The sequence below is a fragment of the Dermacentor andersoni genome, chromosome 3 (assembly GCF_023375885.2).
Source record: "Dermacentor andersoni chromosome 3, qqDerAnde1_hic_scaffold, whole genome shotgun sequence".
Taxonomy (NCBI): Eukaryota; Metazoa; Arthropoda; class Arachnida; order Ixodida; family Ixodidae; genus Dermacentor; species Dermacentor andersoni.
The window spans coordinates 75,762,393-75,780,207 of NC_092816.1; the positions used below are offsets into that span (position 1 = coordinate 75,762,393).

Sequence of the window (17,815 nt, forward strand, 5' to 3'; positions counted from 1 at the left end):
CTGAGCGGCACAGCGCTTACAGAAGAAAACAAGTTCAGACTATGGAGTCAGTCGCCATAAGCATACAGATAAAAAAGGTCACAAAGCTTCCGCATTATTTAATATGACTGATCTCTGCGACCACCTCTGTATGCACAGTGAACACTTTGTTGTGTACACTCGCATCCCTTCTTTTCTTAAGGTCCAACCAAGTTTACCTCTCTGCCTTTCTTTCTATCTTTCTCTCACCAGAAAGGAACGAAAACAATAGCTTTTTTTCAGAAACCTGGTTGCTTATTGTTAATGCCATATGCCTTATATTGGGATACCCAATTTTTTCTTCAGCTCGATTCCTTGCATCATTCGTGCCCCCCCGCCCCCTCACACACACACAAACACACAACTGTTCATATCCTTTCCCAAACGTTGCGTGTAAAACCAAACATTCCATTCGCATTAACCAACTGCAGTTTCACTTTCCCTATGTCTCATTGGTTTCTGTCTGTATAACAGATAATAATTAGTGTAATTATTACGCCGCGTCCACGACAGCCAAAGGTAATCATTTTAGCCTACGAATGTATTTGTGGGTCCAAGGTTGATCGTCGGAATACAGACCTACGCGGCTTTGTGGATACAGCAGATGTTAAATATTTATAATGGACGTGTTACCATTAACGAGCCCTTGCAGCTGTTTCACCTAGTACTTGTCATTTTCCTGCGGCACAGACATTCCTCTGGCTGTTGGCAAGTTCTAAAAATATTTGAGCGTACGCGCGGTAGAAAATCATCGTATGCCTTCGTAACCGCCATCAAGTCGTGTACAACGCGAAGTGTCATATCCCTGGGACAGAAGATGCCGCCGTTGCTTCCTTCAAAGTCTTAGGGACCTGTATATGGCTGTAGATGTAGAGAATTCAACAGGGGCTGAACTTTAACGTTTCTTTTTACTAACGAGACAGATATATGTTTGTTTCCGAACAAAAGGCAGAGCTAAATTCGGATCGATATTTCGTTGACGTATTCTAAAAGCGGTTGTAAGCATCGAGACTGTGAGAAGCTACAGCAGCATTCGTTGCCTCTCGAGCGAATTCGCACTGTAGCGCCGACAGGTGAATGCGTTCGGTGGAAATCACAATAGCGACGCGCGCGATTGTGCTGGTTCTTTTCGCTAGGCTTGCGCGCTGCTCGCAAAAGACACATTATCTCACTGTGGGCGGAGGTGAGCATGTTGCTTTTTTCCTACTAATTTCTCGTCGCATACCGGTTGAACTGAAGCGAGGGCTGATAACGCGGTACAAATGCTGTTTTCGGGCAGAAAGATGAGCGTGTCACGTTAAGTTTTATAGCTGTTGGTACGTGACCAAAGCGTGAACGTTCAGCCATCGGCGCGTCCGCACTTTCCGTACCTATAAGCGCAGTTAACCAGTGCCCATGAAACGACCCATTCTGACGCTGACCTTGACGTGGCCAAAGTTATACACGCGCCTTCAAGACTATTTTGTCACATATAACGATTATATAGGTACAACCACGTCAAAAGTCAAAACACATCCTTGCCACCTCTTCCTTACTCATAGGAACTATTTTGAAGCGTGAATTCTGAGAGGCAGCTGTCACTCACATTATCACGCCCCCATGTTTCAGCGGCAGACGAAATGGGGAGAGGAGAAAACCCCATTAAAATAACTAATTAATTTTCCTCTCCTCAAGTTGAGCATGAAAGGCAGCGCAACGGTAACTCGTAGTTGCGGTAATGTCGCTTCTAGCTGTTGGCGGTAATATTACATGCCGAAACGTTTCGGTATGCGTTCCGATAAACCAACGCCTTTCGCGTATCATAATTATGGAACTCCGTTGAAATTTCGTATTGTTTGCAATGACTAGTAAGGGTGCAATGAGTATGGGTATAAGTAAGGGTGGAAGTATGAGTATGAGTAAGGGTATGAGTATGAATATGAGTAAGGGTATGAGTATGAGTAAGGGTGCAATGACGGTGCAAAGGGTGCAATCAGTGCAATGAGTAGTGAGAAGGTACCGAAGTGCATCTAGATCGTTTTAGTTTGGTTCCCCCGCGATCGCTTCTGACCAGCTCACACCGGCTAGCTAAACTTTCATCGCGTCTCTGTCCAGCAAGTAAGCCGAAAAGATGGACGTTTTCCCAGCAGCTGCCTGCTTGCATTGTCATCAAGTCACTCCTTTGTGTAGCATAACAATACGCCCCGAACATCACAGCTGCTGCAACTTGTGCGTCAGCGGTCTCTGTCTTGCAAAACAGCCAAGTAAAGGCGTGCCGACAGCCGCGCTCTCGAGGCGGCTTGTGTGTCGTGGCGGGAACTGAGAGCCCAGGTGTGTGAATGTGTATGTGCTCCTGGCGCAATGAGTAGTGAATATCCAAGGCGTGTTGACAAACGTGGGGAGATGGGCCATACACGTCGTCGCAGAAGGCTACTGCCGAAATGAAAGAAAAAGAAGAGAAAGTTCGCCGTACTTTTCGAGAAAATTAGTGGCAATCTCTCACATTTGTTGCAACCAATTTCTTGGTCACATTAGTTTTACCGGCCCATTTAGACGCACTTCCTGGCACTATCCAAGAACCAGTGGTGCTGGGATTTCTGACACTTAACGAATAAAACTCGGCAATGTTCAAGGGATGATGGATAATTCAAATAATGGACAGAAACGGTTAACCTCAGACTGGAGCGATCCCTTCGACGAGGGAACTTTCAACCATCGTTAGAACAACAGCCTAGAACAAGTTGTTCTGAATAAGACAAGTCCCCTTGCCCATATGTGCGCTGCCATCAATGCCTTTTTAAATGTTTTTATTTTATTTACAAGATACCGCAGATTTTTTCAATTCCAAAGTAAGAATGAAAAAAAAGGCAACTACATATGTAATGAACACAAAAAATTCAGAGCCATTCCACTCTGTGAAGGCGGATAACCAGCGGAGCTGTATATGGCTATAAAGAAAATAAAATGAAATAACAAAACCATATAACAGAGATATGCACAGTGTTAAGTTTGTTGGCATGTACGTCTATCTCGTGACCGCAGTAATTATGGCTTTATGAACACTACGGTAGATGGCCATGGGTTCTGTAGCGCTTGGGCATACGCTTGGCGTTTGCCGCGAAAGCTTCGTGGGCATTCTGCGCCACACGCCGTAGCCGCGCACATTCTCGTTGCTGTTCCCGCCGTTGCTCTTCCTGCGCGCGCCGTACTTCCACAGTCTGGACGACAAGTGGCCTGCGCATTGGAAGGGTGAAACGGAACTGAGATAAACTACGTCGTTCGCCTATAGAGTAATGACGTCAATTGCCCTCGATGCACACATTGACTGATCGGGATTTCTTTTTGATGCTGTTTTCCAGACACAACGGCATAACCGCGCCACGTACCGGTGCTCTGTGAGAAAAAAACACGTGGCGAGGAGGCAGAATCACCGCCATCGTTTTTGCCTACGCACATGGCGAAACGCTGGAAACTAGCCTAACACGGTTGTGGAGAGAAAAAAAGGAGAGAGAAAGTGGAAAAGGCTGTAAAAACATTTTCGTGGCCGTTCGTGGTTGCTCAGTGGCTAAGTGGCTAACGCGATATCTTGCTTTAGCAGGATAGAGCGGGATCAAATCCCTGCCACGGCGGCCGCATTTCAAAGGGGCCAAAATGCAGAGAGGCCAGTGAACTGTGCTTTGGGTACACATTAAAGAACCCCAGGTGGTCAAGATTACAGCGCAGTCCCACACTATGGAGTGCCTCATAATTCTGTCGTGGTGTTGGCACTTAAAGCCCTCCGATTTTGTTCATATTATTTATACATTTTCGTCTGACTAACTTAAGCAATCACACTTATTAACATCATAAGGAGTTGTCCAGTGCTGTTAGAAAATTTTCGGTGACTATGACATGTTCAGGCTAATTTGCACTAGTCCTCAATTCTTCCTGGAAAATAGGAATACTTAAATGCATTTCGCGTGAAATAAGGTGTGAGCATGTAGTTGTCCCTATGGGCGCATTTTACGTACGGTTAATAGGTTTGCATAAAGTTAAGGCGAAATCTCTAAGTTATAATTAACTAAAGAGTGTAAAAATGTTAATCGGGCTAACCTGCGTCTCTCTTTAAGGGATTTCATCTGATTAACTCACACAGAGTAAACGAAGAATGAGCTGGCTTTTACTTTGTCAATGTGAACCCAGACTGTTCGCCTAAGACCGCTTTCTATTTGCGAAATATATTTTGCTGTATAAGGGTCCCGAACAACGACCGCGAGTTCTAGTTTCGGACAAATTATAGAGTTATTGGCGATAACCTTTACACTGTGAGGCCTCTTCTGAATATTGTGGCGGAGGAGAGAAGGATATTGTTCGCTTATGAAGTGATATATGATCATTATATTTTAACTGTAAAGTAATTATTGCTAAGTAAGTATTGCTAATGCTATAGCAGACGACAAGAGAATTATGCTTTCTAATCATGCGTGGAAGTCCAATTATTTTATCATTGGTTAGCGTGACGTTATAATTGCACCACAATTAAATATCTTTAGGGCACTGCATATTAACAACTGGTATCCAAGAGAGTACACATGCGTATAAAGAGTACAATGTTCAGCGACCAGACAAATCTGAATAAATGATTTCACAAAAGCAACAATATCATTAACATGAATTATAAATAGCAAAGGTCCTAGCGAACGGGAACAGTACGCATCTTAAGACAGCCGCACCCCAAGGTGGGGTTATTAGGCAAAAAACGCTAATCGCATTAAAAGTGTAGATAAATGGGTCATCAACGATGGTTTAACCAGGTGGAATAATGCGATATTTATATTCATATTATCTGCCGAATAGATTTTTCTTTTACCCTTCCTCTCTGGATTGATTAGGGCATCAATTACAGAGCACCATTACAACTTGATTGGGTGTGACGGATTCCAGTGTTGTGAAATTCAGCGAAAGTGTTATTATGTGCAATGTCTACATCAAGAAACAATTGAGGCGCCTTAAGAGGATACAACCAAACATTACAACCAATAAAGAAGATAACAAAACGCTGCATAAAAAAGGAAGGTGTAATAAAAGAAGGCACAGAATACGAGATACAAGAAAGTAGGCAAGGTTTTCCTTTCGGCCTGAATATTTGCTTTTCGTTTCGTTCGATTGTAATTAAGCAGGTTTTGCTGAAGAAAGCAATAGGTATAGAAATACAACCGAAATGCACTGAAGAAATATAGATCTATCGTAATATAAGATTTTTTTTATGGGGTTTTACGTGCCAAAACCACTTTCTGATTATGAGGCACGCCGTAGTGGAGGACTCCGAAAATTTCGACCACCTGGGGTTCTTTAACGTGCACCTAAATCTAAGTACACAGGTGTTTTCGCATGTCGCCCCCATCGAAATGCGGCCGCCATGGCCGGGATTCGATCCCGCGACCTCGTGCTCAGCAGCCCAACACCACAGCCACTGAGCAACCACGGCGGGTTGGTAATATATGGTGACATGATGAAATGATGTTAGAAAATTAAGAAGAAACAGCAGGGCTGTTGTAAAAGGGGACCTTTATGTATTGCTCGGCCTTAGACACTCAAGAATCACTAGCATTTCGGTTGCGAGAATAAAATATATTTTTATATATATTAGAGAGTACCCCATTTGAGCAAAATAGGATAATCAGACCACCACGTTCTGAAAGGCGACCTGAAGACTGAGTTTTCCTAGCAGCTGATAAAACAACACATGCTACTTTCCTGAATATGTAAAATAAGTTCTACGGTAATGGGCGTGGTAGTTTGATGAAATGAGAATTTTCATTCACCAAGTAGTAGCCCGAAGTTGTGGTGAAGTGGAGAAAGTTTCGTTAGTAGAAAATCTTCCGCTTTTGCTTATTTCTACATAACTGACTTGCCTTAGTTATTGTCAGTGTTCCTCGAGATGGCCAATAATTAGCCGCCACTCTGCAACCATCAGGCCTGCTGGTTAGCTCGTACTTTAAAGTGACTCGTACGATAAAGCTAGTTGAACCTGTGCATCTGAACGAGGTTTTAATGCCATTAACATTCTTAGGATACTTCCCGCACTTTCCACGATGTTTCTATGCTCGTTTCTAGCCGTTTCCCCCCAACTTGGATCACTGGGTAGCGCATGATCTAAAGGGTAGATCATCGGGCTACTGTGCTGAGGGAACAGGGTTCAAAACCGACCTTAGGATCCACTTGGGTCACTGAGTATGGAACACTGGCTGTGTGCCACTCGTCTATGAACCTCTTTGACGGCAAATTGGTCCCTGATATGTGCCGTTGGGAATGTGCCTGTCTTCAAATACGAAAAAAAGACATGCTTTAAAATATATTCGAGTTGGGCGGAATTTAATTCGCACCCAGACACGCGCCATACGAGGACTTCGTGGTGGCATCGCTAGATGGCACAGCGTGTTCAGAGGAATGTACGAGATAGTAGCCTTGCTACATGCAAGCCTCATATGGTGCAGCGCTACAGTGTTTCAATGCTTATCGTATTAACATCGACAGACATCGTCGAAAAGTAAACTTTGCATATGCAAATAATTTGTCCCAGGAGAAGGAGGAGGCAGGAATAGACGGAAAGACAGGGAGGTTAGCCAGTTCTCAGACCAGCTGGCCCGGCAATTGTACCCAGCATCCTTAGGCGGGGAGAACAACTTAATAAGGAAGCAGCAACACGTCGAAGATGAGGACAAACAAAACGGGAAAAACAAACTTCACGAGCGCTGAAGTAACGACTGAGCTTTAATGTTTATGAACCTCGTTTCTTGCGTCCTCGTCTTTCTGCTCGGCTACTTGAGTATGTCGAGCCAACTACCCCATCAACTCGTGCTCAGGAGGACAAACCAGTTTGCTAGCCGACGCAAATGCGCTTTGTATTTCTGAGTGTTCGAGGTTCCTGAGAACGCAGTCTTACCTCTTGCGAAGCAAGGAAGGAACTCAACAGAATGCCCTGTAGTTGGCCTCAGGCCACCGTGCATAACGATTTCCTCATAAACGATACGTGGGTACGTTCGGACGCCTTTGCTCCGATACGCACATGGACAGGCATTCCCATGTCGAGCGCAAGAGTTTATTTCGAGTTCGTTCAAGGCCGCCCACTCAGTCAACGTCTTTTCTTGCAGCACGCATCGAAATAGACAAAGGCGGTTTCCTAAGAACTGGGCTCGAGGCTGAGTTTTTAGAACCTCTACCTCAGCCGCGGGAACTGCCCCCGAACAAATCCCGTCATCGACTCGACGACACAAAAAGATGAAGAAAAGAAGAATGACCTGGTATTGGTTACTGTCACTACCGCTACTAGGTAAGAAAATGATTCCGTATCTTTGGGAGGTTTGAGCGAACTGTGCAGCTCGTCACTGCAGTAATTACGGGGTTTCGGTATTCATAGCTGTTAGCAGAGGACCATTACAGCAGTACGTGTCTTCTGTGCCATTAGTTTTGTGAAGCTGTGGTCGATCCCTTTACATCTGGGATGATTGCCGAACTGCATAACGCTCGTGTCATTACAACATGTAGGACTTGCTCTGCGTGAATCAGCGTTTTCGAGCTTCCCAACAGATACATTAACAGTTGTTAGATTTGTAAATATATATTGTCACGTTGTAGCGATGGTGAAGGAGCAGAGACTGCTCAAACTGTGAGTTGGAAGCCTCGTATTTTATTGGCCGAACTTGTGCCTAGAAAAACAAGCGGCACTCAAAGTACAATAACAGCGGCGAGTACACTCGTTGGTCGTTAAAATCTAAACTTACGACGCAAGTCTGTGTACTATTCATACATGTATTATTGTACATTCCAAAGCATTCGTTCGAGCTCACATAATTTAAAAATGTACATACGACAGCATACATATCGTGCTTGCTATCTGAGTACACAAGACTCTCTGGTATTGAATGAGTGACAACATTTAACAACGACCATCAGAAGCCAACAGATAACGAAGCCATGGAACACGTAAGGCGAATTATTTCTAGATTTCATTCAAGTGTACAAATGATAAACAAAAAGTAAAATGAACGAGATAACATTTTGTCGCCCGTTGAACCCAAAACTTACACGTTGGACGTGCGTCGCACTACCAGTTGTGCTACGGCGGTGGCTGTTCCCACGCGAAAACTCTTAGGTATTTATGTACGTGCACAAGATTCAGCATGGGAAGTGTTACTCTGCGCCACTCATCTGCCTCCACGGCCACGAATGGAGCTACTTAGCACTCTTCGGGTTAGATTTAGAACACATATGGACAGGTAGTCAAAAATTTCAAAGTATGTGGATGTGGGAATAGCCGCCGCCGTACAGCACAATTGGTAGCGCAACGCACGCGTAATGCGGAGGCTGTGGGTTTGGTTTCCGCGGTGATCAAGATGGTTTCTCGTTCACTTTCACTTCCCTTTAGCTTATCAACATTACATATAAATGAAAACTACAAATAATTGCCCCGACTCCTTCCTTGACATCATTACCTGTTGGCTGCGTGCGGTTTCGAGTAACAATAACCGGGTCCCTCAGTTTCGTTTCTTCTCATTCGTAAGATTTGTAAAGTGTCCATACAACGGGCACGTGCTTGATCCAAGCGATAAATTCATAACAGTGATAATCCGCTGAAAAACGGTGACAGGCATAGTGCGAGACAATGCACGCGTGAGATTGTTTACAAGCATATTCTGCTGAAACCTACCCCACGGTGAAGTTGCTACTGCCCCTACAGTTCTTCAGCGTCACACCGTGTTTTCAGCTCACTTGTCAAAACCGTCTCTCTTTCGCTTTGGCATTGAAAAGCCGCTGCTCTTATGCTCACAGCTCTGCAAAACGGATGGTCATCTTCCTGACATGCTGCAAAGCTCATAGATGGTAAACATGGTTGCCTAATTGTTGCATTATGATGAAAATAATGGAAAGCAGCGTACTTTCATAAAAAAAGGCATTTGACATAAGAAAAGACAGAAAACACTATGTCAGACGATGGTGCTTAGCCAAACATTTCTGGTTTTTAGCGTTGGTGTTTTACATTATCGGTGAGCCTTCAGCAATGTTAGCGTTGACGTGATAAATAAAATACAACATTAGTTTTAAAGATCGAACACTTGCAAGAAAATTAAATCGTTAAAGACTGCATGGTAAACAGCAGGTAAATGTTAGCCGTCGGGATCTTCGCATGACTAAAACTGCCTTTACTTAACACGGGGCTTCAACGGCTATCCCCTCACATAAGATAAGCCAATGAAAAAAAAAGTTGCCGCTGCGTTTTCATACGGTTATATCTCACTTTACTTAGAGAACACGTGTATCATTAAGCGCTTTATCGCGGGCTAGTCTCAGTTATTCATGGTATTAAACGATGCCGCAAGGTTAAAATGAAGCATGATAAATTTCACTGATACAACGAAGTTGTACTGGTCGTGAATTTTTTTAACGGAAAGATTACCATTCTAGTTAATATGAAAAAAATCACTTTGTTTGCCTACCCACAGCAGCAATGGCGCTCGGAAATGCTTCAGGTGGCAGCACCGGGACGTCGGACATGAAAGGCAGCCCCATACCAGGAATTTCAGGTGCTACACTCGGTAGCTCGTCGAATATTGAACGGAGATGGAAATGCCAAAGGCTCGGCAAACTTGTAAGTGGAAAGGTGTTTACTATGTGGTCGGTGAACCAGTGCATTGTGTTTCCTCTGGCTTATAGCTTTCTGTTGTAATGCTTCTTGGCCTTCCCTATACAGCATTTTTAAACTTCAGCGATTAATTAAATTTAAGCCACTGGCTGGCACATATTGCATGAAAATGCCAGATTTTCGCCACAGTAAGAGGAACATTTCTTTGGTAAAGTAATCAAAGGCAACTATGGTCACTTTGCATTAGCGTGAGAAGAATTTCCACATTCCCTAGAACAGGACTATTCTGTCCAATAATCTATAAGCTTGGGCGAGTCAATTGTAGATGACTCAGTGATGTAATTCTTATTGGTCCTAGTCTTCCTGCGCTCTTCGCTCTTCAAATAATTTGCGCATATTTTCTAGGCACATCAAAATTCCGCATAGTCATCATTATAGTCTAGGCCAATGGCAGAAAGAAGTAATCTTTCACCGATCTCCAATTAGGCTTGCTTTGAGTAAGGTGACTGAATACTACGCTTGTGAATTTCCTATTCTTATAACGCCAGTAATTACTCTATGGGCATCGCATTGGTTACGCTTCCCTTGGTGCCCATTCTCACAAACGTGTTGTTCCTTCGTATTCCTTTTTCCTTTTCGTTATCCTGATGTCAATGAGAATATCAGATACCCCTGCTCATTCCAAATGGCGCTTCAAATATAAATTTGGGTTGGAATGTGCGCTAAGAGTAATGTCTTTTTTAAGTGTGTTTAGCGCACAGTAATCATTCTACTCTCAGTTACGATGATAAAGTGAGACTAATCGGATGACGAGGTCTGGGCCCTGATAAACAAGCACGTTAATTAAATGTTCGCATTAAACCAATCACCGAATTAACCGAGTTTCGAAAATGTCATAGATTCTCGGTAATTCAATGTATACTCTATATCGAAATGTGACATTGCTACATGGGACAAAGAAAAACACACACACAAAAAAAGAAATCCCGAAGCGCATACAAATAGGAGCGTTGCAAAATGAATAAGCGCTGCCTTTGAGGTTTTTAATCTATAGCCTTGTGAATTACGCCAGTTCTTTTCTGTTTTGATTAGGTGCATGTTTTCTAAACACGACACTCGTCGCCGTGGCGCATTGTCGTTATGGCATTGCGATGCTACGGAGACGAAGGTGCAGCATCTTCGGGATCGGCCCACATACGGGGGGTGCTTAACGCCTGCTTCAACTCCGCCACGAGTCGGGCCGGTATTGCACTATCTTCGGGATCGTCCATTGTTCTTTGCTTACGACACGAAAATTTCCTTGGAGGGTAGAGGTATACAGCTTCGCTGTAAGAACGCCCTTGTGCAATGCGCTTGATGCCCGGTAAATAGCCTCAGGTGGTCGAAAGTAATCCTGTCTCCACAACTACGGCGTGCCTCAAAACGATATGGTGGTTTCATCACCTAAAACCTCAAAATATACTTTTTTCAAATCATGACGCCTGTACTACAAGTCCGTGAGCTCACCGACTGAACAATTAAAAATTTGGATGGAAATATTTTTCACGGAATTACTCAAAATCCTTATTGCACATGAGCTGCTTAACTCGGACAGTTTATATTTTTAGACTGAACAAACTTTAATATGATAATTTAATTCGAGCGTCAAGTGGTCATATCACTGCCATTAAGCCATTTTTTTTTAGCGCAGGAATCAGACACCGTTTCACGCTATTGCGTATTTTTTTTACAGTTTTCAGCGAAAAGTTAACCTTCCTGTCCATAGGTTGCATTGCGGAGCCGGTACTGATCAAATACAGCAATTTTCGAAGATGTGCAATGACAAATTTTATCCTAGCTAACTCCAACGCACACGCTACAAAAATGAAGTGCCGCCACAAGATTTTGATGTTTGGCATCTGTAAGCGATTTGCTCTTTATTTATTTTCCCCGATCCCCTAGTCTACAGCTCAAGCACCGAATCCAAGATGCTGGTTCTACTGTTTCGACGAGTCCCTGTATCGAATCTACCGGTTACCCGAACCGAACGGAGCACCATGCTTGGTAAATAACTTCCTTTAGAAAAATCGGACTGTTTGCATAGAAATGTGCGGTATTTCTGCTTTACACCTGTCTCTGTTTACACAAGTGGGTAATATAATTCTCCGAGATAAACCACCTGGTGAAAATGAAACTGAACTTCTTAATTCCAGTGGCTTTGTCAGTCGTTCATCAGAACGAAGAGGACACAATGATAGTGTAAAAAAAAAAAAAACGTGTATGTCGGCATTGCAAGACGACATGATAAATCCGAGCATAAGTCCATACAGTTTGCAAAACAGAACACAACAAAACTCATGCTGCGATTTTCTACCAGTGTCATTATGGCATCACTAGTCTCGTCAATTTTAAGACATTAAATGTGTGCCGTCCGCAGTGCTCATAACTGTAGCCTTATTACTGAAATCGGCGACGAATACAACTCTCCCCGCTGTCTATAGATTGGATAATCCACTTTACTAGCCAGCATTACATGATGAAAGCATTTTCTTGTGCAAGATCTTCGATGGGTTATGAATAACCTGCCAACAACATGGGGCGTACTTATGATGCCTTTTCGATTTAGTGTACTTGGTTTTGAGCCGGTGTGTTTAATTGCGCTGAGCAATGACTGCTCTGCAAATCCGGCATAAGTATTTCGTGTGGTTATCTGTACCAAGCAAGTACTTAATCGTTCACACTTCGATCATTGCTGAACCTTAGGTAAGTGCTTTGAAATAAACGCTCCAATACTACAGAACGGCGTTCTCAAAATACATCAGGAATACTTTGCGTTCCATTGCCGACTGATTAGTGCGACGAATAAGATTTTCGGTAACACATTGTGAAATGCTGATATGCGGAACAATGACGTTCGGAAATAATAACACAGGAGAAATGATCAAGACCAAATAACGTAAAATTAATTAACCAACGGGGCTCTCTTCAAGACGCAAGCGGTTTAATCTTCAATCCCCCCATGACATGCCTTAAATCTATTATTTTATGGTAGTATAATGCTTGATGGAGTTTAGCAGCCAGAAATACGACTACAGTATTATCGACACTAAAGTCTTCTGGAATACGCGTGTGTCTACTAATGTGCATCGATTGTCATGCGTCTGCTTGGAGGGTTCGTTGTGCATACTCATAGAAGCCTCCGCGCTCATGTTTAGCCTCGTCTGTAGTTTTCATCAGCTTACGTAGCAGTTAAATCCGGACGAAGTGCGGGGAAGATGGATAGCGTATCCAGGCGGCGTGTACTTCAGAATCGAGAATGCTTCAGTGCGTACCACGGAAACAGCGTTCTCTTAATAAATAAAGCTTTGACAGGTGCTTAAAGTCGAGGAAACACACTGCTTACATTCTGTAAACGTAGAAGGTACTTGAAATAAAGTTGCAAATCTATATAAGTCATGTAAAAGACAATGCGCTTAAAGGCACGACCAAGAAAATCCTAAATTTCTTTGGTGTTCCACGCCACCACGGTGCTCAGGAGCGTCAGACAAGATGGCGTAAAAGCAATGTGCAAAGATGAATGTCTTCAAGAGGACAGATTTACGTGTATATAAGCGTACACAAATTTAACTTCACTTCCGATTTATTTTGGAAACGTGCTCGTCGTTCGCGTAGATGCAGCAGTTACTGATTCGATAAAATTCTACGACGAAGGCCAATGACAATCTTTCTCTCTTTGTCTGGGTTCCAGGTGGACAAGAACTACCCTCAAGGAAAGTGCAGATATTCGCGGTGTCGCCAGGCCAACATGAAAAGAAGATGGTGGATTGGCAAATGGTTCCGCAAGGGCTCTGGCGTCAAGGAATAAACACGATAAGCTACACGCAACCGCTCAGCGTCCAATTTAAATCAGGCACTGCGTCACTGAAGTGTGCCTTGTAGATAGAGATAGAGAGAAAGGCAAAGGAAAGACAGGGAGGTTAACCAGAGATTATCTCCGGTTGGCGACCCTGTACTGAGGGAGGGGAAAGGGGATGCAATAGGTGAGAAAGAAAGAAGGATAAAAAAAAGAAAAAAAAAAACCTAAGCACACACACGCACGTACACACGAACACACGTACACGTACACACTAATAGGTAGACACGGGATAAGGGTGTCTATGTAGTTCAGAAAAAAAATTCTAGTTTGCTTGTCTATGCAAAGCCAATTGGCGCTTTAACGTACAAGAGTACATTTCTATAGACAATTTTAATAAAATTTTGATAATCACTCTAAAGACAGTTTATAGACTCGCACTCACACATAAGTTTAAGTGCACTGACTTTGTAGACCCAAGCTGGACTTCTAGCCTCACAATTTTAGCGAGTTGCAACTTAAGTATTAGACCACGTATCCCAGCTAACCTGTTTAAAGAAATAATAACAGAGTGCAATGTATGATTATAAGACCTACAGTGCTAGGTCGTCATAGATCTGAGTACCGCACACCATCGGTCTTATAATCGTATCTTGCATCGTATTTCTCAAAATTCTTTTAAGCAGCTTGCTTAAACTTAGCTGGGACACCCCGTATAGAGAGTAAAATACTATATATACATAGAGCAAAAGTCGAATACAGGGGACTCAAAGATAAATCCATTCCATAATAGCACAACCTGTGCATGCATTATAGTGCCCTTAACTATAGGGCGTTGCGGGGGAGAGAGAAAGACAAAGTGTTTGTAATTATTTGTGATAGTTGTCATGGGGGAATGTTCAGATATCAAGGTAATGCGAAATATACACAAGGTCCTCGCTCGCTGCATGAAGTCCGTGGCATGCAAAATCTGGTATAGAGCCTGGGCTAGAGGTTGTCGGCGTTTTGTAGAAGTCAGCGCCGAAGGTGCTATACGTGGAAGATTTTCGCAAAATTTGCGCTGCGGATATATGCCAGTGACAAGAACAAAAGTGCTCATTTAGTGTTTGAGAAAGAAACCAGTCATGCAGACTGTGTGAGCGTGAGATATCGTGCCAATGATATATAGTAACTTGCGGCACTAAAATACGTTCAAATTACATATGCTGTCCAAGCTTCTGCTTACTTCGATAACGACGAGTGCACTATGGCATGAGTCTTTTGTATTAGCCAATCTTTCCCCCTCTAAGTGTTGTGTGGAGCAGAATTATAAAAATGTCGTGTGCCTCAAGTTAGTGAAAGCCTTGTTAGAATAAGAAATATGTTTATTTAAAAAAGGTTGCCTAAGAAAATATAAAAGCGCAAGAAATTTAGACAATTAATGGAGTCATAATATAGTGTCTCTAATTCCGAGAGCAGTAATGACAAATAACCTGCAGACGCCAGCCCAACGAAATAATTACTAAAACGCAAGCTGCAGGTTCGACTTCAACATAGCGGGTTGTACCGAAGTGACGAAGTAGGAATTAAAACCATGTAACGAAAGCACACTGTGGCCTCTGTTCAGATCACTATTGACAAACCTTCACTGCGCCAAACTGTATTTCTGCGCCAAGTTGTAGTTTCTGGCGCCAAACTGCGCCAAATTGTAGTTCATTAGAGCATGTGTAAACTTTTTATGTCACTTTAAAACGGTGACTGCGTTCAGCGTGGTACTAACATTATCATTGTTTCTGCGTAAATTGTGGCTTAAATGCTATAACTTTCCAAGCTTGTCTCTTCTGCAAGATAAGAGATCATTTAAATCAAGAAATCTTCCCATCAAACTCCTTCCTAAATTTTTTCTTCATAGATCTCCCAACATTTGTACAAATGGCTGAAATTAGATCCCGCATATTACTTTGTAGTGCTTATCAGTAGAGGGTGCCTGTGATCTTTGCTTGAACATTATAGCGTTCGAATTACTAATTTCCTTCTTTTTCTGAGAAATCCGTTTTTTTTTCTTACTGTAGCCTTACCAGCAAAATGGTAGGAAAGCGGTAGCAAAGTACTTGCATTTGTGGAAGTAATTTGTCATTCTGTGCTTTGCAGACAATGTTTGCTATAATAAGTTTTCTTAATGTGAAAAATCTTGTGTCCAGCGCTTTCATGTGGTCGGAATAGCAGACATCTTTATTAGACAGAGTATTTCTGAAAACCTTAGGCAAAATTTCTGCAGAAAGGCTGTACAATATGAAAACAGATGTCAAACTTTACAGTGACCTGCAGCACTATGGCATTTTCTTTTTATTTGACAAACGCAATCTATGGAAAGACGTCACCTGTTACCTTTGCAATGTAAGGTTTTCCGAACTGGAAGGACAGAAAGGACGATGGATGACTGCCATCCCAAGATCTCGAATGCTAATAATAACGCGGAGCGAATTCGCACGCTGTTGCCGAATGTGAGCGTTGTAGGGGCACAAAATGACAGTGAACGCGCGGGGAAACAGGAAGGAGAAGGGACGCTGCTTTTATGTGATGATTCGCTATCAATCTTGCACCCCAATTTGCCCAAATTGCCAACTTGTTAAGCTTAAGAGGAACTTCACTCTAACGTGGAACTGTTGAGCACACGTACTGCGCACAAAGCAAAGACGTTCTTTCTTTGGCGCCCATCTCTGTGTACAGTATATAAAGTGGTGGTAAGGAAGAGCTAACAGCCTTATGAACGTTAATTTGTTCCTCCTACACGAGAAACGCACTGTACGTACGAGAAAAAAAAAAGAAGAACGGGGTGTCTCTGCATTCAATCTTTAACAAAGCTTGACGCACCTGCATGAGAAGAGAAGCTGTTTCCAATAACATGTCTTTCGCATCTAAAGTTTTTTTTTGTCGAGACAAGAACAATGGGTTAATATGGTAGTAAAAATGAATAAACGGTGGAAATGAGGCAAGAAGGAATAATGAAAGATGCTTTACGTTTTTTGAAAAACATACGGAGTGTCCCCTGATCGAATGGTTGAAAGCTTTACGCCAGGTTGACGATGTCGAATGTAGTATGGCAATCAACGCCATTTTTATTTGCTACCTACTGACTGGTAAGCGCCTGCGTTCATTTTCTAGTCCTTCAAACTTCGCAGGTATTGACATTTGCGTCCAATATGGCGTTATACTTTCATTAACTAATAAATATAATGTAACCATCAAAGAAAGGTGGAACGATAATTTATCAAACTATTCATCCGTGTATGTTTCAAAGTTCTATTTCAGCACAGCAAGTTTGTCGAGTTGGTAGGTTAACATTCTTGCGTAAATGTGCAGCGCGACGTAGACGAAAGACACGGACACGGACAGCGCTCGTGTCAACCACTCCTAGTTCCTCGCCTGTGTCGTGCTGCATATATACGTAAAAATTTCTGCTTCACAGGAACTGTTGTTCTGCACGGTAGCACGGCAGAAATGTAGAAGATCAAACAAAATGAGGCACGTCGGCATCTGGTGAGTTAGAGTATCGAAATTTACACCGAAAACCGCGCGTATTTATGAATATTGCATTTCTTGATGTTTAGCAATTAAAGACACAACTTGTTGAATTTAGTAGTAGTAGTTATAGAATTTTTATTTTTATATAGTATGTTTATAGAAGGCAATGAAGTCGGTCCGAGCTTTTGAGATCTAATGGTTTACACTGTACATGCGGAAGGGGAAGAGGGTAACGAAAAAGGTTGATAACGACAAGAATAGGGGTGCTATTAATGTTAGTCATTAACACAAGAACATTTTTAAATTCTTGAGGCTAGTTCTGGGTAGTTTGAAAATTGTAGCATGGTCCGTACTGGTATGTCATGTTCAAAGAAAATTTTATTCGCATTAAGTGTTTGGTTTTATCCCCTTTTTGTGCCAGTTGACAACGATGATTATACCCCATCCACGGCGCGAGTTATTCAGTGCCTGTATGCGCGCTGTCTCACCACACATTTTTGGCGCAGCCGCATCATTATTGCATTCGAAAAGTAGTTATACCTCCTCGCGGCACTGTAAAATATTCCACAGTACAGTACGATACACTATTCAAAGGGACATTTAATCAGAACTGAACGGATCATAACTTGTTCATCTTGTCGAACCTCTTCGGCAACAGAGTGCGCGATGACAAGCGTTTGAGAAACACGCATTGAAACGAAAATGTTTCTGCAGACTTTAGCGTGACAATGATGGGTATTTGGTACTAGTCATTAACTGCTACATTTGACTGAAAATTGAATGCCCTCCAGAATTCATAAACACAATTGGCAAAAACAGAGATAGTGGGTAGTCTGTTGAGAATCAAGTCACACGATCAG

General features: G+C 42.6%; 1 protein-coding gene and 1 long non-coding RNA gene across 2 annotated transcripts in view; both read left to right on the forward strand.

Annotated features, from left to right (window-relative positions):
• The first annotated feature begins 1,117 nt into the window (after window positions 1–1,117).
• LOC126544988 (uncharacterized) lies at window positions 1,118–13,483 on the forward strand. The gene is made up of 5 exons (XM_050192593.2): window positions 1,118–1,201; window positions 7,131–7,309; window positions 9,480–9,625; window positions 11,561–11,662; window positions 13,347–13,483. The coding sequence occupies exons 2-5, from the start codon at window positions 7,258–7,260 to the stop codon at window positions 13,461–13,463; spliced, it is 417 nt and encodes a 138-aa protein (XP_050048550.2). The 5' UTR covers window positions 1,118–1,201; window positions 7,131–7,257; the 3' UTR covers window positions 13,464–13,483.
• Window positions 13,484–16,432: 2,949 nt separating this feature from the next.
• The window catches only part of LOC126544968 (uncharacterized), a 29,796-nt gene continuing 28,413 nt past the window's right edge, over window positions 16,433–17,815 (forward strand). Inside the window, exon 1 of the long non-coding RNA XR_011893400.1 lies at window positions 16,433–16,570. This is a non-coding gene — a long non-coding RNA (uncharacterized lncRNA). The remainder of the gene's footprint in view (window positions 16,571–17,815) is intronic.